Source organism: Melitaea cinxia, chromosome 20 (genome assembly GCF_905220565.1).
Source record: "Melitaea cinxia chromosome 20, ilMelCinx1.1, whole genome shotgun sequence".
NCBI classification, from domain to species: Eukaryota; Metazoa; Arthropoda; class Insecta; order Lepidoptera; family Nymphalidae; genus Melitaea; species Melitaea cinxia.
In genome coordinates this window covers 2457985-2482278 of record NC_059413.1, presented here as the reverse complement: position 1 = coordinate 2482278, position 24294 = coordinate 2457985, and the positions used below count along the sequence as shown (strand labels likewise).

Genomic DNA, 24294 nt, shown 5'->3' with positions numbered 1-24294 from the left:
TAGTTTATTAGTTGAGGTGAAAAGGGCCCTAAGGCTTATCACCAGGCTGTAAAGCCTATTAGTAACTTTTGTACAACATAGGCTATCAACAACCACTGAAACAGGCACTAAAACTTTCAAAAAATTTAGCAAAACATTTTGCTTTCATTGAAAATATTCATAAATGAAGTATTTACAAGCGATTCTGCATTTTTCTGAAATGGAAAACAATTAATATATGTACAATATATGTCATGTACAAATTTGTTTTATTGAGATTATTTAAAACGAAAATTAACACGTAAACAATTGGTTATTAAATAGAGAATATGCATACTTTTATATTCTATTCAAATCAAAGTAAATTCTTTTTTTTTTTGACATTTTAAATTTAGTACAGATTAAACGTTGGGTGTTTCTTTTAGAAAGGAGGTGTGAGACAATTATGTAACAGACCAAAACTCTCAAGAACTTTAATAACAACTAAAACACCACTATTTATCATTTGCATTGCAATTCATTTAGAACAAATCTTAATATAACATAAAAAATTTAAAATACCACTAATTTCTATATAATTAGTGTTAAATTTGTAAATAATATTTATTAATGTTATAACATAAAATAATGTTATAATAAAACTATATTTGAATCGTTTACCTTGTTTGATATTTTATTTATACAGATAACACAACACATGTTGTGTTTTTATAAAAGGAAATAAAATGCTTAATGGGACGATGAAACCAATGTATTCCCATTTTTAACCACATGCATATTCTCATAGCATCATAATAAAAATAAAATTGTTTCTTGCATAATGATTTACAACTTATTATATTTATAAAGATGTTATAAAAAAACATTATCAAAGCACACATTTATCACCGAAAATATCTTTTTAGATTCATTCAACAATGAGTAAGAGTATTTTAGTAATAACATTAAATCTATACATTCTTAGTCATATATTTTCACTTGTCTAACTTATTTGCTTAACAGTTACTGTCCCCGTAACTTATCAACGTTTTTATAACAAATAAAGCATATCTACTAACTTAATACACCTTTTGTTTCGTGTGTCATCTCTGTCATAAAGAAGTCTGTCTATGAAGCCAATACGTATTACAGTTAGGTCTGTAAAGCAAGTTGCTCTATTACAAGGTACCCGATAGCAATGAACAGTTAAATGCTTTCGACTTTATTCTAACAAATATTTCATATTCGTAAGTGATTATCTAATTTCATAATAAAAGGGCTTTACTTGCAGCCTATTATGTTGTGTTTTAACACATAATGCTTGACTATATTTTTTGTATCTACTTCCTGTATATTACTAATCAACATTTCAAATGTCTAAATTGGTAAATATTAAGGAGTAGACGTAAGACCTAACTGAAATTGTCGTTGCCTCTGGCTGTGTTCCTATGTAATTTGAGAGGGCAGTCACACATCAAAGTCGGCTCCTAGTTTGCCTGTGGTAGGTGCTATAAACGGCTCACTCCACATTCTTCTGAGATCACCCTGAACAAATGTAAACAAAAATACACTTAAAAAATATATTTTAGTAAAGATTAGTAGAAAAAATCACCCTAACAAATTCGATCACTATAATTAACACGTTCAGTGCCACCGACTCGCCCTGCGTGTTTACGTTAATTTTATTCCAGTGCCGGTGACTCGCGTGGCGAGTTCAGTGTTTTTAGGTAATATTTTCGAGTACGTGCTCCACTTTCTAAGGTAATATTTTCAAAACGCTTCTGTATATTCTGTTCAAAATTATTTTGTAGACTTAATATGATATTATTTAAACATTTACATGGTGGCCTGGATGTAAAGAACATTTTTACATTTAAAAGAAAAAAAATATTCTGCAATGCCATGAACTCGCTAGGCAAGTTCAATGCCGCAGATTCTCAAACTTTAAGGTCGTCAAATTAATAGCTTGGATACTACTTATAATATGAACCTAAAACAGAATGAAAGCATCACAAACATCTAAATAACAGATAAATTACGGTTTTATTAACACAAAATTATGGTTTTATGTTTGATTTTTAGTGGGTTGATGTGGCGTTCACTGTAAATCTAATATCAAATTGGATAATTCTGTTTTTCGTGTTTGTTATTGTTAGGAAAAGTTTCGTTTAGAAGAAAATTAAAAGATTTTTTTTACTAACATAAGTTTTTTTTAATTTCATGATATTATGAAATGTGAGTGAGTGAAATACACTCGAGAGCAAAGAAATCGCACCCCCCCCCCTACATTTTAATTTTGACCGCAAGTATTTTTTTAATTTAATGTTGTTTGCAAATACAACTTGAATTAAATTGAAGTACACATTGTTAGCTTTCTAAAAACCCATTATATGTAGCTTTGACCTTCGAAATCATTACAATAGCAACAAAACAATAGAATTACCCAAATTCACTCGTTTGGGTAGTTCGGTTTGTAAGATTTTGAGCAGGTATAAAAGGTTAAAAAAAAATATTTTTTCAAAGACAATGATTTGTTAATACGTGGTATCCCCCCCCAGCCTGAATAACACTTGCGGTATGCTGTCCCATTCTTCCTTGATTGCGGTTTGGAGCTCTCTTAGACCTGTCGGCGGTGCGTTTCTTGCCCTTACTCTTTTCTTTAGTTCATCCCATAAGTGCTCAGAAAGAATCCTTTCAGAAATATTATTAGTATAAAATATAACCTTAAAATTAACTACTGTATAAAAAGTTGAGAACCAATGCCTAAATTACGAAACAAACTTTCCTTCTTTTTTATCCTTTGAGTTTTTTACCATATTTTTAAGTTAAAACACACTTAATAGTCCTCAAATACTTTATACTTCCGATACAAACGTTACGGCGACTAAGCCGGCCACAATAATAACAAAAGATAAATTTTACCCTTACATAATGCCAGTGAACTCGCGTGACGAGTCCATTCAAATTATATTGCAGTGCCGGCGACTCGCTTGGCGAGTCCAACGTGAAATGTATGCGGCATCCGCGAAGACATCATGAAAATCTTAGTGGCATTGAACGTGTTAAAAATGACGATCAAATCAAATGAGTGCCATAATGAAGGTATTAGTGGATCAGATCATGTGAGTGTACTTGATCAATATTATCTCACTAAGAAATGAATCGGCCTGTAAACATCCCAATGCAAATGTTCCTCATGGAAAATTCCTCCTTTACATATGGTACAAGAGTTGGAGCATAATCCAAAACATCACACCACTGCCCGATGCTAGGATCAAATTGACAAAATACATCAATGAATTTATACTAATATTACCATTGGTTAACATTGGCTTCTTTGACAAAAGTCTAAAAATATATAATTACGAGCAGTGCAAGTATGTCAGATCCAGTAGTCTGCGAGGGGACCTGTACCTTTACGTAGGCCATGGTGAGCAGCGGCAGCAACGTAAAGGGCACGAGGTACAGCAGCGCGGGCTGCGCCGCCTTGAACACCTCGGCCGACACCGTGGCCGTCAGTAGCCCCAGGAAGTAGCCCAGCAGCGAGCAGTGGAAGTACGTCAGCCGTGAGCCCTGTAACACACAAGTACACATGACAAAGGGAGTCTATTTGCATCCGTGACTGCCATTAAATTGTATGGACAGGTGAGAATTCTTGTTATATGGTACTGATAACTAGGTATGTACGGTGATATGAGTAGAAGGGAGGGGTGGAAGAGGGTTCTTTGTTACTGTTATACTTCATGCAAATTTTTGAAAGGACCTAATAGTAAAATATCTATATAATATTTTAACTCACCATGGACCGAGGACCAGGCACTTGACCCATCTGACAGACTAGTGTGGATTTCTTGTAGGCGTCGTATCTCAACACGAAACACAGCAGCAAGCCTGGCATCACGATGTCCCCGAGACCTGGAAAGCAAATCCGTACAATAATAATGAGATCTAGTTAGCCTACTTTAAATTAGTATTTTAGTTAATATATTTTATATCATGTCAAAATTCAAGTGTGATTAAAAGCAATAGTAATTTCGTCACACACCTGATCCAAACTAGTTCTGTTGCTCTCTTGTTCTAAAACCACTGACATGTTTGAGATAAATATTTAAATGTGGGTAGTTGAAAATTTGATGACTACAGGCAAAACACATGAGTTCAGCCTATTGCAGTCCACTGCTGGACATAGGCCTCCGCAAGTTCGCGCCAAAAATGGAGTGAACTCATATGTTTTGCCCATAGTCACCACGCTGGGTAGGCGTGTTGGTGACCGCAGGGCTGGCTTTGTCGCACTGAAGACGCTGCTGCCCATCTTCGGCCTGTGTATTTTATAGCCAGCAGTTGGATGGTTATCCCGCCATCGGTCGGTTTTTTAAGTATCAAGGCGGTAGTGGAACTGTGTTATCCCTTAGTCGTCTCTTACGACACCCACGGGAAGAGAGGGAGCGGCTATATTTTTAATGCTGAACCAACAGCTAAGATAGTCACAGACAGTGAAGTACACAATGGTGGGACTTATTGCTATTTAGCACTTTCTTCCAGAAAACCCAATCTTTATAAAATTGAATGTTTAAGTAATCTTAAACCAGCGAGGTCCCTAATACATATACAATATGAATCAGTCTCACCGAGCATGGAGAAGTGTCCCTGGTGGTGCATGGAGGGGAACACGAGCTTGGCGGGCAGCGACAGCTTGGGCGCGTCGCGCAGCGCGCCGCCCAGCTGCAGCCGCCGCGCCACCACGTTCATGGGGTTCTCGGCCGGCCTGAGCACGAGTGCACGCGTGACATACACGTGACATACGCATGACGTACGCGTGACGTACGCGTTACGTACGCCTTAACACAACATATGTCTAATGGCGTTCGCTAGTAAGAGGATATGTCCTTAGCGAACGAAATCAGATATAGACGCTCGAAACTGGCAGTTACTGACGTGAGACGTTACATGCAGAAGATCGATTTAAATTGTAGCACTTGAAGTTGTTGCTCAGTGCTTTGTTTACATTTTTTGATTAGTATCTCAAAAATAAATAAAAATGTTACTTTTCACCTCGTCGCCACCTTGACCATAACATTGGTGGTGAAGATGTAGGAGGAGAAGAAGACCCAGAAGACGTCGTAGAGCAGCAGGCCCGTGAGCAGCAGTGTGGAAACCTTCAGCGAGGGCAGCCGGATCAGAGCGATGAACGTCACACACAGGCCCATGCCCATCGCTGCGAACACCTCCTCTATTAGTTCTCTATCTTTATTGCTGTTGTTAATGCTAAGTTATCTGTACTATCATCGAGCATAAGTTTATTACAGATAATATTTTATAGTTTTTAAGAATTACTGGCACTGGAATGAATGAACTGGAGAACTCGTATTTCTTTTTTTTTGTTTTTATATATAAAGATATATCCACAAGCTTATAATGCCGTGCTTCTGTTATTCCAATTTTTATTTTTGTTAGTAATCGTTACTTGGTACCTACACTACTGCAGCTGACATTAAGAAAACCAATTATTCTAACTTAGTGTCCCTAATGCAGACGTGGTCCACCGACCAAAATTACGCTAACTTAATTGATATCTTACATGCAAAAAGATATAATTATTTTTTTTAATTATATTGCACCTTACCTTAATTATTATGATCTGTGTTTATATATACACTTACTTGCTATCTATAATTCCTCGTTTATTTCTTTAAAAATACATCAGAGGATCATGGTTAAGTTTTAATTATGCATTTTCTGTCACAAAAATTTATTGGAATCTGGGTCGTAAGGAATATTTTAGTATTTACTACTACTACATTATTAGAACCCTTCTTCTCCGTGTAGGCATGGAGAAAGAGGCTTATGCCCAGCAGTGAGATGTTATAGGCTGAATCGTGTTCGTGATAGAATCTTAAAAATGAACAATATGGATCAATTTAACCAAATTACCTAATAATATATTATGACCTCAGATTAACACAGCGGTCACAGTACTGTTTGTTGCGTCTGCTGTTATGGTTCAATTCCCACATATTACAAATGTCTGTATGAATTATATAAAAACAGATCCAAACCCACACAGGGACCTGAAGGGAAACCGGATGGTACCTCACTGGTGGCGAGAACCGCGAACGCGGGTCCGTCTACCAAACACTCACCACAACTTCAACAGACACAACAGGGGAGCGGTACCACGAAGTTGGGACCGCCCTCCTCCACAAGCGGAGGCAAGGCAGCGAAGTCGACCTTGACCTCAGCAAACACACACAAACACGGGGGTGGTGCTGCCAAGGTGGCGCCACCACACACAAAACGCAAGTCCGTGGGTGGCCGAGGGGAAACTGGGAAACCGGAGGAACCTAGGCCGTCCACGTCGACGGCGACCTCAACAGAGGGTGCCATCCTTGTTGCCGACAGGGCACCGGGGCAACCCGGAACCCGGACGGCGGAAGAGGTGGCTGCCCTCCAACGCTTTGACGAGGCGTGGACTCTTGTCGACCGACGACAAGCCAAGGGGAAACCCAGCAAGTCGGCGGGACGCGTGGGTGGTACAGGGTCCTCCCAACCAGGGAGCGAACCTAAGCCTAAGCGCAAGAGCAAGAGGCAGCGCCAACGTCAAAGAAGGGCCCTAGCCAAAGAACCCAAACCCATGGGGTCCGTCAAGTTTGCGAAGGGGGCGGCAGGTGGCCAGGGCAACCAGGCAACCGGTCGCGCCCAACGCGGCGAGGCGCTGGCGAAGGTCAAAGCGGGGGATGGAAGTACGTCCCAGGCACCGGCCAAAAGGGCTCGCCTCGACGACTCTCAGTCGCCGAGGGGGGACCCCAAAAAGCCGAAGCTAGCGGACGGAACCCATGTCCCCTATGCTGCGGCTGTGCAGTCGGACCTACTGGTTGCGGTAACAACTGCGACCGGTGAGCCCTTGACTGCACAAGCCGCACAAGAGATACAGGTCCTTCTACAGGAGCGCCTTCTCAAGGACTCCATAGAAGCGACCGATGACGAGCCGGTGTACCCTGTCTTTCAGGGTAAACCGACCTACGCAAACGGGGCTCTGAAACTGTGGTGTGGTGACCAGGATACCGTGGGATACCTCACGCGCATAGTCTCGGAGCTCACCTTGCCCACGGGTGCTAGACTGACGGTCAAGCGACAGCGCGACCTCGTCAAGTTGGTCCGCTGCGGCGTTCTGCTTCCGGGTGAACAACCGGACATCTGGAAGGTGGGACGCGCGCTGCGGTTCCAGAACAAGTGGGCAAGGGTAGACAGCTGGGTCCTCCACAAGGTCGATAGACAGGACGGTAACACGTTCCTGATCTTTAGCGCTCCTGAGGATGTGGTGCAGACCCTGGTTGAACGCGAGCGCCGACTCTGCTATTTGCTGGGGTCGGTGTACGTAAAATTCCAGGGTCCAAAGGGCAAATTCGCCGAGCACCTGCCAACGGGGCGTGAAGACCAAGTGGAGGGCACAGATGACAGCGTAGGGCAGGCGAAGGAAGAAGGGTCAGGAGCAATCCCGGCCATTCCTGAGCCGCCCCCTACGAGGCAGTCGAGCCCCATACTCCAGACCGAAGAATCGGTGGTCGTGGTAGAGCCGCTTCGGGAGTCGGAGGAAGGGGCTTGCTTAACTGGCCTGGGCAACCTGGCCATAGGGGGGACAGGGACGGAGGAGGCGGGGGAGAGGCTATCTGAAGATGGCTCACCCGACTCACTCGTCCTGTAAGGTCCTCCAAGCTAACCTCCACCATAGCATGACCGCGACGGCTCAGATGCGGAAATGGTTGGAGGTTAACACGACAGCCATTGCGCTGATCCAAGAGCCGTGGGTCAGAAATGGCATGGTATGCGGACTCCGGAATGCTGGAGGTAAGCTCATTGCACATACGGGCCCGGAAAACACCAGGGCCTGTATTTACATCACTAAGGATATACAGGCGCAAATTTTGACGAGCTTTTGTTCTAGAGATCTCTGTGCCATTAAGCTGCACAGAACGCAAGATCACAGCCTGCCGGAGATGGTGATCGCGTCGGTCTACATGCCAGAGGCTGACGCGCCACCGCCGCACGACATGGCACGGCTGACAACATACTGCGAAGAGTCCGGACTGCAACTGATTGTAGGCACTGACTCCAATGCACATCACATCCTCTGGGGAATGAAAACAACAAACGAAAGAGGTAAGCTCTTAGTTGAATATCTGATGACGACTAATCTGCAGATCATGAACGTGGGCTCTGAACCCACATTCGTGAACAGACGTAGTAGGACAATCATCGACCTAACACTAGCCACAGAAGCGGCCTCTGTAAACATCTCCAACTGGCACGTATCCGACGAGGCATCGTGCTCAGATCACAGATGGATACGCTTCGACGTGCAGGTAAACACAGTCCCAGCAGTCCCTAGACGTAACCCACGCAAAACCAACCGCGTGCATTACGTCGAGAGACTGGAGCAGCTGCTCAGCGAGCAGACATGCCCAGACAGACTCGAGGGAACAGGACAGATAGAAAAACAGGTAGATATGATAACTAACAATATTATAGACTCCTACCAAACTGCATGTCCCTTATCAATCCCACCGGAGAACAAAGTGAACTGGTGGGGGCCTGAACTGGAAAGACTCAGGAAAAAGGTAAGGCGACTCCTAAACAGAGCAATGAATACATGCGCCGATCTGGACTGGGACAAGTACAAGAAGGCCAAGTCCAGATACAAGAAACGTTTAAGGTATAGAAGTACCGACTCGTAGCGCAAATTCTGCAGCAGCGTGGAAACCTGCGAACAGGCCAACAGGGTAAGGAAGGTTCTCATTAACCAATCTAGCCAGTTGAGGGGCTCCCTGAGAAAGCCAGACAACACCTTCACGAGCACGCTGGAAGAAGCTGAGACCATTTTGGTGCAAACGCATTTTCCAGGCTGCCGCATTATGCGGTCGGTCGATTGGCTCGAAGAGGATGTGACCCCAACAGAGGAGCAATGGGAGTATGCACTCAAGGTAGTAAGTCCACCAAAAGTTAGATGGGCTATCAACAGCTTTGACTCCTTCAAATCCCCAGGGTTGGACGGGGTCTTCCCAGCACTTCTGCAGTGGGGAGGCAACCAACTGACCCATAGGCTTACCGCTGTCTTGGTAGCGTGCTTAGCTCACAGGTACGTGCCAAAGCAGTGGAGGGAGGTAAAGGTAATCTTCATCCCCAAACCGGGAAAAAGTGACTACTCCGAACCCAAATCCCACAGACCTATCAGCCTAACATCGTTTCTGCTGAAGACCCTCGAAAGGCTGTGTGAACGGGATCTGAGAGAAAACGCCCTGGCTACAGTACGCCTACACTCACACCAACATGCGTACAGCCAAGGTAAATCAACAGAGTCAGCTCTACATGCAGTGGTCAGCAAAATAGAAGAGGCCATTGAAAACAAGGCAATGTGTCTCGGCACCTTCATCGACATAGAAGGTGCGTTTGACATGACCAACTTCACCAGCATCTCGTCGGCCCTGGTTAAGCACGGTGTACACCCGGTAATGGTTGACTGGATAGGTAACATGCTCAGTAAAAGAGTCATCAGACTTACATCATCTGGGACACAACATGCACTGGTGGTTAAAGGATGTCCACAGGGAGGGGTGCTCTCCCCACTACTGTGGAACGTAGTGGTGAATGACCTTATAACCAGACTGAACCAGCACAACTACTTCACGATCGGGTATGCTGACGATATTGCCATTCTAATTAGCGGCAGAGTCAGCAGTACCGTGTGTAATGTTACACAACAGGCGCTACGGATTGTGGAGAGATGGTGCATAGACAACGAACTTACCGTCAATCCCAGAAAGACGGAACAGGTAATGTTCACTAACAAACGACTACTGGGGAACTACAATCCCCCTAGACTGTTCGGAACGGAGCTGCAGTTCAGCTCGGAGGTGAAGTATCTAGGAATCATTCTAGATAGCAAACTGAACTGGAGCAGCCATCTCAACAGCAAGATTGACAAGGCCACAATAGCCTTCTGGCAGTGCCGCAGAATGATAGGTAAAAGATGGGGTTTATCCCCGAAAATCACTCTGTGGCTGTACCAGTCCGTCATCAGGCCAATTATCAGCTACGGCGCAGTGGTTTGGTGGCCGAGAACCAAACTAATCACCGGCGAAGCAAAGCTACAACGACTTCAAAGGCTAGCTTGCATGGCGACTACGGGCTGCATGAGGACCACCCCGACTGCGGCCCTGGAAGCCCTACTGAACTTGCCGCCGCTGCATCTGTTTATCCAACAGGAGGCGGGAGCGGCCGCGGTAAGACTCAGGAAGCTAAACCTATGGAGAAACGTAAAAGTAACACATACAGGTATACTTGGAGTACTGGCGAACAGGGAACCGCTCATCGAAGCGGTCACCGACAGAATACCCAAACAGTACGTATTCGACAAAAAATATAGAATACAATTACATGAAGACCCAGGGGAAGGTATCAACCCCAGGGAGTTGAGAATCTTCACAGACGGGTCGAAAACATCAACAGGTACAGGTTCTGGGGTTTACTCAGAAGACCTGAATATCAACATGTCATCGCCATTGGGAATCCACAACACCGTCTTTCAGGCGGAATGTATGGGAATCATAATGGCTGTAACAGCGATCACGGCTAGAGAGGTACAGGGTTTTCCAATCCGTATTCTTTCCGATAGCAGATCGGTCCTGCAAGCCCTACAGAGCGACACCATGACATCGGGGCTAATATACGAGTGCCATCGAGCTCTGACGAAGGTAAGTGAAACAAACACCATTATCCTCCAATGGATAAAGGGCCACAGTGGATCGCGAGGCAACGACGCGGCTGACCGACTGGCGAGGAATGGATCGGAGATGAGGGTCTACGGACCCGAACCCATTCTACCCCTGCCTTTCGGATGGCTGCGCAGCCAGCTGCGACACAACACCAAGGTAATGCACCAAGAATATTGGACAAACCTAACCACCTGCAGGCAGACCAAGGAAGCTCTTCCGACGATCAACCCAGGATTGTCCCGCAAACTTCGCGGCTTTGGGAGAGCCCAGCTCCGACTACTGGTCGGGGCTGTTACCGGACATGCCTTGCTCAACAAACACTTACACAATTTAGGTGTTACAGACAGCCCCCTATGCAGAGCGTGCATGGAGGCAGAAGAAACGGCCACACACATCCTGCTGGAATGCGGTAGTGTGGCGAACTACAGGGCGACACACCTCGGGACACCGAGGTCGCTCCGGGAAGTCGTCGGCAACGCAAGGGGTCTGCTAGGCTTCCTCAAGGAGCTAGGCTGGCATGAATGAAGCCCCCAGCCTACCACGCAAAATAGGCGCACTAAGTCGTCGAGTTGCGGAGAATAGCCCGTTGAAAATCAATCAATCAATCAATCATGAATTATATAGATTGTTTTGTGTTTCTAGCCTAAAGTTGAACTACATAGAGCCCTGTAACCGTCAATTAGACAGTCAAGTGATCGAAGTGTCCCCACATGTTAGCTTAACTGAGGTAGGGCACAGCAGGAATTTCCTGCTCAAAATATGGAGCAGCCCGACTGGGGAAGTACCTCGACCTTACAGAAGACCACAGCTAAATAATACTGTTTTCAAGCAGTATTGTGTTCCTGTTGGTGAGTAAGGTGACCAGAGCTCCTGGCATTGGGTCGGCAACGCGCTTGCGATGCTTCTGGTGTTGCAGGTGTCTATAAGCTACGGTAATCGCTTACCATCAGGTGAGCCGTACGCTTTTTTGCCGACCTAGTGACATAAAAAAAAAAAAAAAAAACATGTACCAAGCGCCGTTCCCCGTTTTACCAGACTACTAGCCACGTAGAAATTTCGTGGCAACCCACTCCAACGAGGGTTCCGCTGGGTTTTAGCGAGTAATCCGTTCTGTCGCTATCGACGAGTCCTACACTCCCACCGCCTTAGACGTTCCACGGCTAAACAGTATCCCGGAGTTAAAAAAAAAGTCTTGAGCTGACCGTCCATGAGCAGCCAGTGGCCGGTGAGCACCCACACGGCCACGATGGCGGCGGCCAGCAGCGCGGCGGCCAGCTCGGGGCCCGAGTAGCGGCCGCACACGCGCGCGCCGCCCACCCCGCCCGCCGCGTACTGGCACAGCGGCGTCAGCAGGAACGCCAGCGCCGCGCACGCGATTACTGCGGGCAGCGGGCGCCACTGAGCGGGCTTGTGGCTGTGCGTACGGGCTTGTGTTTGTTGTGCGCGTGTGTGTGTTTGTTGTGCGCGTTCGTGTGTGTTTGTTGTGCGCGTTCGTGTGTGTTTGTTGTGCGCGTTCGTGTGTGTTTGTTGTGCGCGTTCGTGTGTGTTTGTTGTGCGCGTGTGTATGTTTGTTGTGCGCGTGTGTGTGTTTGTTGTGCGCGTGTGTGTGTTTGTTGTGCGCGTGTGTGTGTTTGTTGTGCGCGAGTGTGTGTTTGTTGTGCGCGTGTGTGTGTTTGTGTTACGAATCGTTCAATATCGAATAAGAGCCGGGTTTAAGTGTAGGTATACAATTCAATAAGGACTATACATTCGACGACTATAATTACATTCGAAATCACCGTAACTTTTAAAATAACAAATTTTATTTAAGACAGTATACCATATTTAGATGTAATATGATAAATAAATAAAAGATAGAAAAAAAAAAACAAATAATATAAATTTTTCCCCTAACATTTAATTTATTTCTTACTTGTTAAGTTGTTTTAGTTTACTTACAAATTTACGAAGATTTTTTATTAACTTAGAAATAATAAAGTATTTTTAATACGCTAGAATCTAGACAAAGCCCAAAAAGAGTCTAGGGATAAAATATACCAAAATATATTTTATGAGCCAATCCAAAAGACTCAGAAATCTCTCTAGTCCTTTACTTACTTGCTGTGCAGATCGCTACTAGCGTCTGCATGGAGTCAAAGAAGAAGAACATGATGAGCAGAGCCACGGACGAGCCCAGCGGAAAGCACAGCGCTTGCATTGTGCTTAGTGTTTGGACATCTGGAATTATAACACTTTTGTAAGGATTTGTTTAAAATTTTAATCGAAAATTATATTATATGGATGGTTAATAGTGATTTGCATTAAAGTAAATCACATATTAATCACACATTTACTTTTACAAATGTAGGTTAAAAAGTTTCTTAATTATTTATAGGTAAATGGTACACTGTCGTAACTATCCTCTTTCTATCGTCTTTGTTGTAATTATCTCAAAATAAAGTTATAAAAGTATTCATATTTATATTCTGTGGCTGTACATGCTATACTCTATTATCTGTGCTATTAAAGATACTCTATTCGAAATTCATAACCAGCATTTCATTATAGTGCACGCCAGAATTAGTGTAAAGTACTAATTTATTTTTATGACCAAGTAAGAATTAAAAATGGCATAGCGTCGTCTCCTGCCAAAGATTTTCATTGTAACATGAACTTTGAATAGTTACGGGTTCTGTAACATATCTTCACTATTTTATATATCCCTCTCAACTTCCGTTCGCCTCGCCCGATCCCACTTTTCATAAAACTCTCGTCACGCAGTCATTGATTGTAACGAACAAAACTCACTGTTGTTCGCAGACGAGGCGGTGGAGGGCTTCCCGCCCAGCAGAGTCGCCTCTCGTTCCTTCTCCGCTCGCTCCCTCGCCTCACGCTCCATGTTCAGGGAACGAAAGCTGCCGTACACTATCAGCAGCATTGAAATTAGACATGCAGATACTCTGAAACAAAGAAATATATACCTTAATATGTAATATAATTCATCTGTACGGGTGTTTGTCACGAACTTCTCCTAAACGGCTGGACCGATTTAGTTGAAGTTTTTTGTGTACATTTCAATGGGTTCGTGAATAGTTTGAAAACACAACTTTACCCAGTAGGTGGCTCTGCTGTCGGTATGTCTGTATGATGATGTCTGCCAGTTCCACTATTTATTAAATACTTATATTTTCAACATGCACACACGGTCACCTGTTCCTAAGTTAAGCAACTTGATGCTTGCGTTTTAAATAACAGCCGACTTAGGTACATAAATAATACATACATATATAAAAAATTATGTGGTGTCATGGGACACCACGTAGGAACGAAGTTCCTTCGGATATTATAGAAGCAACACAATTTGAAAAAAAAATGTTGAATTATATATTTATTTTCTAGTTCTGGTTAGTTTCAGGGGAGGAGGGGGGGGGGGGAGGAGGGGGAGGGGGGAGGAGGGGGAGGGGGAGGGGGGGAGGGGGAGGAGGGGGAGGAGGAGGAGAAGGAGGAGGAGGAGAAGGAGAAGAAGGGGAAGGAGAAGAAGAAGAATCTCCGTTTTTGCAACATTTTTCACTGATTCTTCGCTCCTATATTGGTCGAAGCGTGATTTTATATAGCCTTTAGGCAATTTTTCAAATCGGACCAGTACTTTATGAGATTAGCGCGTTCAAACAAATTATATAACATCACGCTATTATTATCTCTAACTTTAACCGTTTTTGCAGCGCACGCAGCGGAAGCTCTCAAAAGGAAAAAAGAACCCCCGATTTTGAAACATTCTGCATTGATGCTCCGCTCCTATTGGGGTTAGCGTGATGATATATAGCCTTTCTCGATAAATGAGCTATCTAACACTAAAAGAATTTTTCAAATCAGACCAGTAGTTTCCTAAGATTATCGCGTTAAAACAAACAAACTCTTCAACTTTATAATATTAGTATAGATAACATTTTATGCAACCTATTAGGTCTTTATGACGCTCGAGTAAATACCCATTTAGCATCGTGGGCTCCCCTATTACAATATGTGTCTTTCATATGCCATAATGAAATCACAGTATCAGACTTCTGCTATGTTTGCCTCCTTTGGGTCATCTTTTCGAAAAAGTAATTCATCAGAAAGAGCACCTTCTACTCCAAGAAATTGACTAACATCTAATATTCCTGCGACCCCCCAATTAATAAATAAACATAAGCAAAATTATTACATCTTAGTGTAAGTATCGTAATATTATTCAAGGCTTTTCCTCTAACATATAACTACATCCTTAACATTTACAAAATAAATTGATAAATCTAACAAATAAAAATTATATTACTACTAACCAAGCAGATCAAATTAATAATTACTACTTCTAGCAGGAAAATCGTGAATAAGTAATATGGAAGTTACATTTAAGTTAAATCCAATTGGTTTTTTCATAGTTACATGTTTACTGTAAAAATTGTCTTTTTGTAATCTTAAAATAAACAATTTTTTAATATCATATCAAAAATCGACCATTCCAGCGGAGATCGAACCTGCGTCTCCGACTTACCGTGTCGGTGCTTTAGCCAATTAAGCTATGGAACGATGTACTCACTAGATCGAAATTTTGATATGATGATTTTATATTCGGTCTAAGCGATCTTAAAATAACCTTTACTATGTATACACGGTACATATACCAAAATGACATTTTTTACAATTTTTGTCTGTCTCTTAGTTCCGGCTAATCTCTGAAACGGCTGGACCGATTTTGACGGGTACATCACTGGCAGATATCTGATGTAGTAAGGAGTAACTTAGGCTACTTTTATTTTAGAAATTTATTTATTTGGTAAACTTGAATTTTTTTTTTTAATTCCACGCAGACGAAGTCGCGGGCAAAGCTATTTGATAAGTATAGTACAATATACACATTATGAGAGATATATCCCTCTCTAAAACTAAAACTACTCATCCAATCACACTGAAATTTAAATAGTACCACACGGCAAGCACCAGAATTCAAATAAAAAAGAATTATCAAATTATTCACATATTTCACCCTTTTTTCACTATTGGAAGAAAATTTCCACAAAAAAAAGGAGTGTACATTATAATACTTATTGTTGCCATATCTTGTATCTAACTTAGTAAATAGTTTAGAGATTAGACTCTATGTAGACTGTTATTAAGTAGGCATAAATTATTTTCATTTAATTTAATTGTACATGTTTTCATTTAATAATCTGATTTAGAATCATTTAAAGTTGCTTAATAACATAAAATTATTTATTTACATGAATTGTACCTAGTTTTTCAGAAATTTCATAAAATTACAGAATATCTTAGCAATAGGGTACTTTCGGTAGTGAAAAATAAATTATAAAATTGGAAAAAAATTAAATTTTATGTAGAAATACACTTAAATTTCTGATTTGGAATCACAAAAGCACATTATTGTTTTATTATATTGAAACTAGCTATTTAAAAATAGGGGTTGGTGGTAGAAGGGTGAAAATTTTGGGTTTTATGTATTTTTCAATGCCAAATCATAATAAAATAAAGAATATATAATTTATGTAAAAATTAAAAAAAAATTAGGAGCGGACTACCCTAATGTAATACTAATGTTACTATTAACATTTAGTGGTATGAAAAATAGATGTTGTTCGATTCTCAGACCTACCCAATATGCACACAAAATTTCATGAGAATCAGTCAAGCCGTTTTGGAGGAGTTCAACTACACACACCGCGACATAATATATATGAGATATGCGAATGCGAATTTTATATATGAGATAAGTCAATTGTCAATAAATAAATAAAATAATAATTACATATAGTTTTATTTTGTTTGTGACAGTCACAAAGTGTTCATTGCTCGCTCTGTAACAACTTAAATGTATTTTTTTTTTATTTTCATTGGACCTTTTTCGTTTTAATTTTTCAATATTATAAAATAACTGAGAGTACGGAATGGATAAATGGTTATATAGGTTAGTATAAATAAATGATTGTTGTGTTTCTGTGGTGAGTAAGGTGACCAGAGCTCCTGGGGGAGATTCGGGGTAAGGTCGGCAACACGCTTGCAATGCTTCTGGTAATCGCTTACCATCAGGTGAGCCGTACTCTTGTTTGGCGACCTAGTTGCATAAAAAATATTATAAATATTTATCATGTCTTATTTTTATCATAACAGTTGGGATAATTTTTTTATATTATCTCATCTGTTATGCTACGAAAAGAGATACATTTTTTCGATTTTGGAATATTTTTATTTTATTAATCGTTGTAGCGTAATATTTTATAGATTGCTTTCGTCAATGAATTGGCTCTCAAATATCATATCATATATTATATCAATACACTTAGGTTAAGATGTTTGCCTTCCCATTTGGAAAAATCTCACAATTACTCCACATAAATTGTATATCGCACTGTGAGGATTTATGGGTTAAATATGAACTGCTAAATACCAATGGTCAAACTGATTATCTGTACATTTGCACCGTTTATTTTTCCCCCTCCGGTACAGAAACATATCTTGGAACACTTCATTTTAAATACAAATCATATAATTGATAAACTTAGCTCCTTTAACATAATCGTTCTTGGGCGCATTGGCCTATTGGCATGTTGGCGTATTTGCGTGTTGGCATGTTGGCGTATTGGCACATTGGCGTGTTGGCGCATTGGCGTATTGGCGTGTTGACCTGTTGGCGTATTGGCACATTGGCGTGTTGGTGTATTGGCACATTGGCGTGTTGGCGCATTGGCCTATTGGCGTGTTGGCGTATTGGCGTGTTGGCGTATTGGCGTGTTGGCGTATTGGCGTGTTGGACTGTTGGCGTGTTGGCGTATTGGCACATTGGCGTCTTGGCACATTGGCGTATTGGCGTGTTGGAGTGTTGGCACATTGGCGTGTTGGCGTATTGGCGTGTGGCGTATTGGCGTGTTGGTACAATGGCGTATTGGCGTATTGGCGTGTTGGCGTGTTGGACTGTTGGCGTGTTGGCGTATTGGCACATTGGCGTGTTGGCGTTTTGGCACATTGGCGTGTTGGCGCATTGGCGTATTGGCGTGTTGGCGTATTGGCGTGTTGGCGTGTGGGCGCATTGGCCTATTGGCGTGTTGGCGTATTAGCGTGTTGGCATGTTGGCGAGTTGGCACATTGGCGTGTTAGCGTATTGGCACATTGGCGTGTTGGCGCATTGGCGTGTTGGCATGTTAGCGTATTGGCGTGTTGACCTGTTGGCGTATTGGCACATTGGCGTGTTGGCGTATTGGCATGTTGGCGTATTGGCGTGTTGGCGTATTGGCACATTGGCGTGTTGGAGCATTGGCCTATTGGCGTGTTGGCGTATTGGCGTGTTGGCATGTTGAACTGTTAGCGTGTTGGCGTATTGGCACATTGGCGTGTTGGCGCATTGGCGTGTTGGCGCATTGGCGTATTGGCGTGTTGGAGTGTTGGCACACTGGCGTGTTGGCGTATTGGCGTGTAGCGTATTGGCGTGTTGGCGTATTGGCATGTTGGACTGTTGGCGTGTTGACGTATTGGCACATTGGCATGTTGGACTGTTGGCGTGTTGGCGCATTGGCGTATTGGCGTGTTAGCGCATTGGCGTATTGGCGTGTTGGCGCATTGGCGTATTGGCGTGTTGGCGTATTGGCGTGTTGGCGTATTGGCGTGTTGGCGTATTGGCGTGTTGGCGTATTGGCGTGTTGGCATGTTGGCGTGTTGGCATGTTGGCGTGTTGGCACATTGGCGTGTTGGCGCATTGGCGTGTTGGCGTGTTGGCACATTGGCCTATTGGCGTGTTGGCATGTTGGCGTGTTGGACTGTTGGCGTGTTGGCGTATTGGCACATTGGCGTGTTGGCGTATTGGCGTGTTGGCACATTGGCGTGTTGGCGTATTGGCGTGTTGGCGTATTGGCACATTGGCGTGTTGGCACATTGGGTTGAAATCAGCTTGTCACAAAGTTTTCCCGGCAAACTTCCAGTGAAACTCTCATCAAAATCGGCTTAGCCGTTCCGTAAACCTTCCTCTTGAAGCCCTCTCTCCATTGGTGAAACCGCATGAAAATCCGTTCAGTAGATTTTGAGGGCATCGATCACATACGCTTTTGGTGACTTTGTTTTATAATACACTAACTGTTGCCCGCGACTACGTCCGCGTGGTTATGAAGATATGCATTACTATTAAGATGCTTAATGCAAATTATTTTTTTATTTCAGTCACTTGAAATACTTATCACTCTGAGTAACTTTTTCAAAGGCACAATTTAGTATAATTTAATAATTATTTTTATAAATCTCTCTACACATTACACACATTTTTACACACATACACATTTTTAGTTTTATTTTCAGGCTTCTTATATATAAGTTATAGCTGCTGCATACATAGGTTTCATGCAAACTATTAACCCTAATTAAACCCCCTTAGCGGGGGAATATCGCAAAATTCGTTCTTAGCGGACATCTACAAACTATAATCTACCTCTCTGCCAAATTTCATCTTTGTCCATCTTGGATGGATGGACCTTCCAGCGGTTTTTGAGTTCTCGTGATGACTGAGTCAAGTGACCTTTCTCTTTTATATATATAGATTACGACGTATTATTTATTATATATATATTTATGTATATTTGGACACTTTCTCACCATCTATAGAGCATACATTTTAAATTTCAAGTCTCTTACTTCAAAAACATAGGACTTTCATACAAACTTCCAACCCCCGTTTTACCCCCTTAAGGATCGAGTTTCGTAAAATCTGTTCTTAGCGAATGTTTACGCTCAATAAGAAACCTACCTGCCAAATTCCAAGTTTGTAGGTGTTATAGTTTCGGAGATTTCGTGATGAGTGAGTCAACCTACCATCCCCCGTTTTAACTCAAAAGGAAGTTGATTTTTAAATATACATTATTTGAACACCTTCTCATCGTTTATAGAGCATACATTTTAAATATCAAGCATCTTACTTCAAAAAAATAGAACTTTCATACAAACTTCCAACCCCCGTTTTACCCCCTTAGAGGTCGAGTTTCGTAAAATCCGTTCTTAGCGGATGTCTACGCTCTATAACGAACCTATCTGCCAAATTTCAAGTTTCTAGGTGTTATTGTTTCGGAGATTTCGTTTCTCTTTCGTTAGTGCATTTCATTAGTATCTATTTATGTATTTAAATGCAAAAAGGTTTTGTAAAAGCAGATAGTACGAATCTGCCAAAAATTGATTTGATGATGGTTGCAAAGTTTTTTGCATGTAACCCGGACTTCTGTTCTGCCGAATTTCGGAATGTTAAAACATCTTTGTTAGTATTAATTGGTATATTATACTGTTTTTTTATGTAGGTATACCTAATTTGAAAAATAATGTTATAAAGTGTTAGGTTATGTTTTAATCCTTATGTTACTGCCAAATTAAGACTTGTTAGTTTTTTTTTATGCTAGTATTTGTACAGCTAGACACAACACACCAACGATGGCTATTGTAATTCATTATTTTACACAAAAACACCTAATATTTGTAGCTGTTAACGTTGAACGACAAAGAGTATATAAGGTATTGAATTTTTGACGTATTGAACGAGTTCGGTCTTATATACGTCATACACGACTTTTGTTATTAACCATATTACGTCACCAAAATGGCTGATAGCGTTTTTTGTGGAAATAAAAAAGGTTTAAAATGTAATTTAATGTTATAGCATGAAAGCGTGTTTATTTTGTCGAAATATATTTTTTTGTTGCTTTTTATTGGAAAATAAACATTTCAGTACTTTTTCAAACATCGTGGAATACCCTATTTCACCTATACGCTTATTTTTTTAAATAATAAAAATAACTCTGAAACTACTAAACCTATTCTTATACTCATCTTTGGACGTTTACTGTTCAATAACTTAGTACTTACACAGACACAAGTTAAGGTTTATATACATTATTCTATAATTTTAAGCATTATTTTTGATTAAATTCTTTTAACATTACCATAAAAGAATAAAGAATTTCAACATAATGTGTACTATCAAACATAGGAGTTAAGATTGAAACATTTTTAATTAAAGATTTGAGATGTTTTTTGATTATCACATCGCTTTAAGAATTATAGAAAACTCACTTGGAAGAATCCATAATTGAGTAGGCCCATTTATATTCTTGATATTCCATATTAGCTCCTACTTGTGCCATCTTTGCAGGTGATTAGATTAACAACAGAGATCCTTTACTAAGGGCGGCTTTGACAGGAACTCACTGGAAAATAAATAGTTTCGCTTAAATTTACAATTTAACATAATTTTGCCACTCTATTACTATTTCATTAGTAGGAACTGGTGATTGACAATTGTGTCTCATGTATGGGAATTTATCCACATTTCCTTACATTGTTAATATTACAAACTGAACAAAAAAAAGTAACGGTAATACTGTTAATTATAATATAGGTGGATTGGAGAAATAAATTTTAAAAAATTATAGCAATTAATAAAAAAAAATAGCAAATTTGTTCAAGTAGGTCATAAATAAAATTCGTTTTTTTTTAAAGTTTATATTAAACTCACAAAATCACGTACTGTTATTACAAGTCACTTCAACTAACTCATTCATTAAAGTAACGTTTTTGATGGAAACAAAAAAAGGACGTTAAACATTTAATAATAAGTAGAGCACGAATACAGTGGAGTTGAAGTGAAAGGGAATGAATAAACTACAAATAATCGGTGACAAAAACACGTATCGCGAAAGTAACTTAAGTACGCGTTATGAAAACAAAATATTTAGCTGCATTTATGCAATATAAGTAAAATAAAAAGCTGTATAAAGCAAACGCACTCAAGGAAGAAAATATACAACAATAATATACTAACCAAGGACGAGAACCGCCCCTCAGTCACAACACTTATCAGCCGCACAATGCCATGCTTAATATTTGTCGAATAAATTAATATTCAACTTATATTAGAACATAATTTTTACGCAAAAAATATTAACTTAAATTCAACGCTACTTTATACGGTCCTAGATCGACACTCGACAGCCATAGTTTGACCATAGATATTTAATTTTATTGGTACACTTTAGTAGTTGTCTTCTCTTACTTTATTTTTGTAATAATTTTTCTTGGTCGACTTGGTCAAAGAGTCAATAAATATAGAATAAAATTTAAAGATTTAAGATGCTTTAGTAAAATCTTAGCTTAAGACCTTATCACTAAAATTTTATCTTTTAGGTATATTAGTACTTCATGACTTAAGTTAAAACCACGGTCCAACCAAACAATTGTTTTCTCTTTATCATTAACTAATATCAATCTAACTCTTTTGCAAGATCATCACAAACTGTTAGAAAAGTAATATAATGGAATATTTTCCATGACCAATTTTCTCTAGCTTAAAGTCAGTAAATTTTTATTTTTACTCTAATAAGCAATCGGTTTATGTTCATGGTATCACAAAGTTGGAAACAAGCTATGGAACGCAACTGATAGACGGGACTTATTATAGGTGTTTGTTTAGACACTGATAGATACGCATATTAGATATGGATATTGAACTATTTATTGCCAGTCAAAAACAAGTCATTATAATCGTGTTTGCTCGCAAACGAAAAAACCGACTTCTACTACATCGACAAGTAATACAATTTAAGCAGACGAAAAAAATTAACTAACGCACTAGTCGTCACTATGATTTTTGAAGATTTCCCTCGATCCCTCTGGATCCTATCATCAGATCCTGGTTTCCTTATCATAGTACCATACTGAGGTTATTTCCTTTTCAACAAAAAAAGAATTATCAAAATCGGTTCATAAACGACGTTATTTAGTTTTAGTTTTGTACCTATTTAGTTTGTTTTTCTTCTATTTTTGGTAAGTGTATGTAAATATTTAATTTATAGAATAAAGGAACCTCCGGACCCGGGTAGCGGGAATGATTTTAATTTACAATGTATTCCGCAACCTATAAAACATATATGGGATATAAATATTTAATATTATATCCCATATACATAACATATATGGGATATAAATATTTAATATTATATCCCATATATGTTTTTTTTTTGTTTTTTTATTTATTTTCCTTTTCATCATAAAATATATTATTTTGTTTCTTCTTATCCTGTTCTGAATCCTGTCATAAATTCCTCTTGCCCGTTATCCTCAACTTTTGAACATTTTTTTTAATTCCTGCTCGTCATGGGCAATAAAATGTCAATGGGCAGTCCATAAAAAAAAAAAACTGTGACATTGACATATGACAATCGCGCTTTGAATTGAATTCATTTTCACGATATTATAAATTGGTTAGTAATCTTATTTATATTTTAAAGGTTCGTATTTAAGTTTTAAACATTTTGATTTACTCATTTTAAAATAAATAAATGTAATTGCAATTATTTAATTATATTTTTAGGTTTGATTGATAACCTAAAATAGTAAAATAATCTGGAAGATATAGTTTCATTAGAACAAAAATGAAATTAACACAGCTTTTATTTCGTCGCAATCGTCTACCGAATGGTCACATATTTCGGGGAAAGGACCGCTTAGTGAAAAAAGTTGAACCGAAACACCTTCGTGCTTTGGAAAGAGATTTCAATATTGAAGAACAGAATATGTTTTATTTACGTCACCCATACTTGACAGAGGTACTACACATTTAATATTTCTTTATTAATGGTAAAAACAGCGAACAATATTAAAACTTTTAAGAGGGTGGTTAATTCTGGTCCATAAATACCCATCAAGCATACTGTAATACTGTGTTGTCCTGTGTGGCTACGGTACCAAAGAATATAGCCACACCCTCTCGAGGCGACCTAAGAGGCGACTGAGGGATAACAAGGTTCCACTACCACCTTGGAACTTAAGAAGCCGACCGGGATAACCATCTAACCGCTGGCTTTGAAACACACAGGCCGAAGACGGGCAGCAGCGTCTTAGGTGCGACAAAGCCAGCCCTGCGGTCATCAACCCGCCTGCCCAGCGCGGTGACTATGGGCAACACACATGAGTTCATGCATTTTTGGCGCGAACTTGTGGAGGCCTATGTCCAGCAGTGGACTGCAATAGGCTGGAATGATGATGATAATACTGTAATAACATTGAATTAATTACTCTTTACTAGACTTCTATAAACTATCTAAAATAAATTAATTTTAATATATTGCTTTTTCAGGCTGAAAGTCACGGACACTCCAAAGCCTTGGGCAAGCAAGAAATGAGAAAAAAAGGATTTGAAAATTTCACAAAAAAAATATTCAAAGATGATGTAACATTATATGAACGCCTACAACATCTCAGGGTTAAAGAGAGTTGGGAATAAGCTAAATTGTATTTACAACAATGTTATCTTATTTTATATGTTAGATTTAAATAAGTTTAAATAATAGATTTAATTAGAAAGTATATTTTTTTCATTCATGTTGTTCAATCCAATTTCCCCCCTAATGCCATTTAAGGATGCAACATAGCTGATAATATATTCCTCTTTATTAATAAGTACCTGGGTGACCGAGCTTAGCTCGGTATTTTTGTAAATCGTGTTTTTTGGAATTCATATTTAAATTCGAATTACATATTTATAAAATATGAATAATATTTTTTTTTTAAA

The 24294-nt window shown here is 40.2% G+C and overlaps 2 protein-coding genes across 2 annotated transcripts; one reads left to right on the top strand and one right to left on the bottom strand.

Moving 5' to 3' along the window:
- Positions 1-1164: 1164 nt before the first annotated feature.
- Positions 1165-20869, bottom strand: LOC123663380 (signal peptide peptidase-like 3). Its single transcript, XM_045598068.1, has 9 exons — positions 20799-20869; positions 13515-13666; positions 12825-12944; positions 11930-12106; positions 5011-5173; positions 4587-4723; positions 3758-3873; positions 3373-3531; positions 1165-1503 (listed from the first exon to the last, which is right to left on the bottom strand). The coding sequence occupies exons 1-9, from the start codon at positions 20867-20869 to the stop codon at positions 1426-1428; spliced, it is 1173 nt and encodes a 390-aa protein (XP_045454024.1). The 3' UTR covers positions 1165-1425.
- Positions 20870-22891: 2022 nt separating this feature from the next.
- On the top strand, positions 22892-24086 carry LOC123663201. Its single transcript, XM_045597897.1, has 3 exons — positions 22892-23011; positions 23095-23329; positions 23860-24086. Exons 2-3 carry the CDS (start codon positions 23156-23158, stop codon positions 24004-24006), a joined length of 321 nt encoding a protein of 106 aa, XP_045453853.1. The 5' UTR covers positions 22892-23011; positions 23095-23155; the 3' UTR covers positions 24007-24086.
- Positions 24087-24294: the final 208 nt, after the last annotated feature.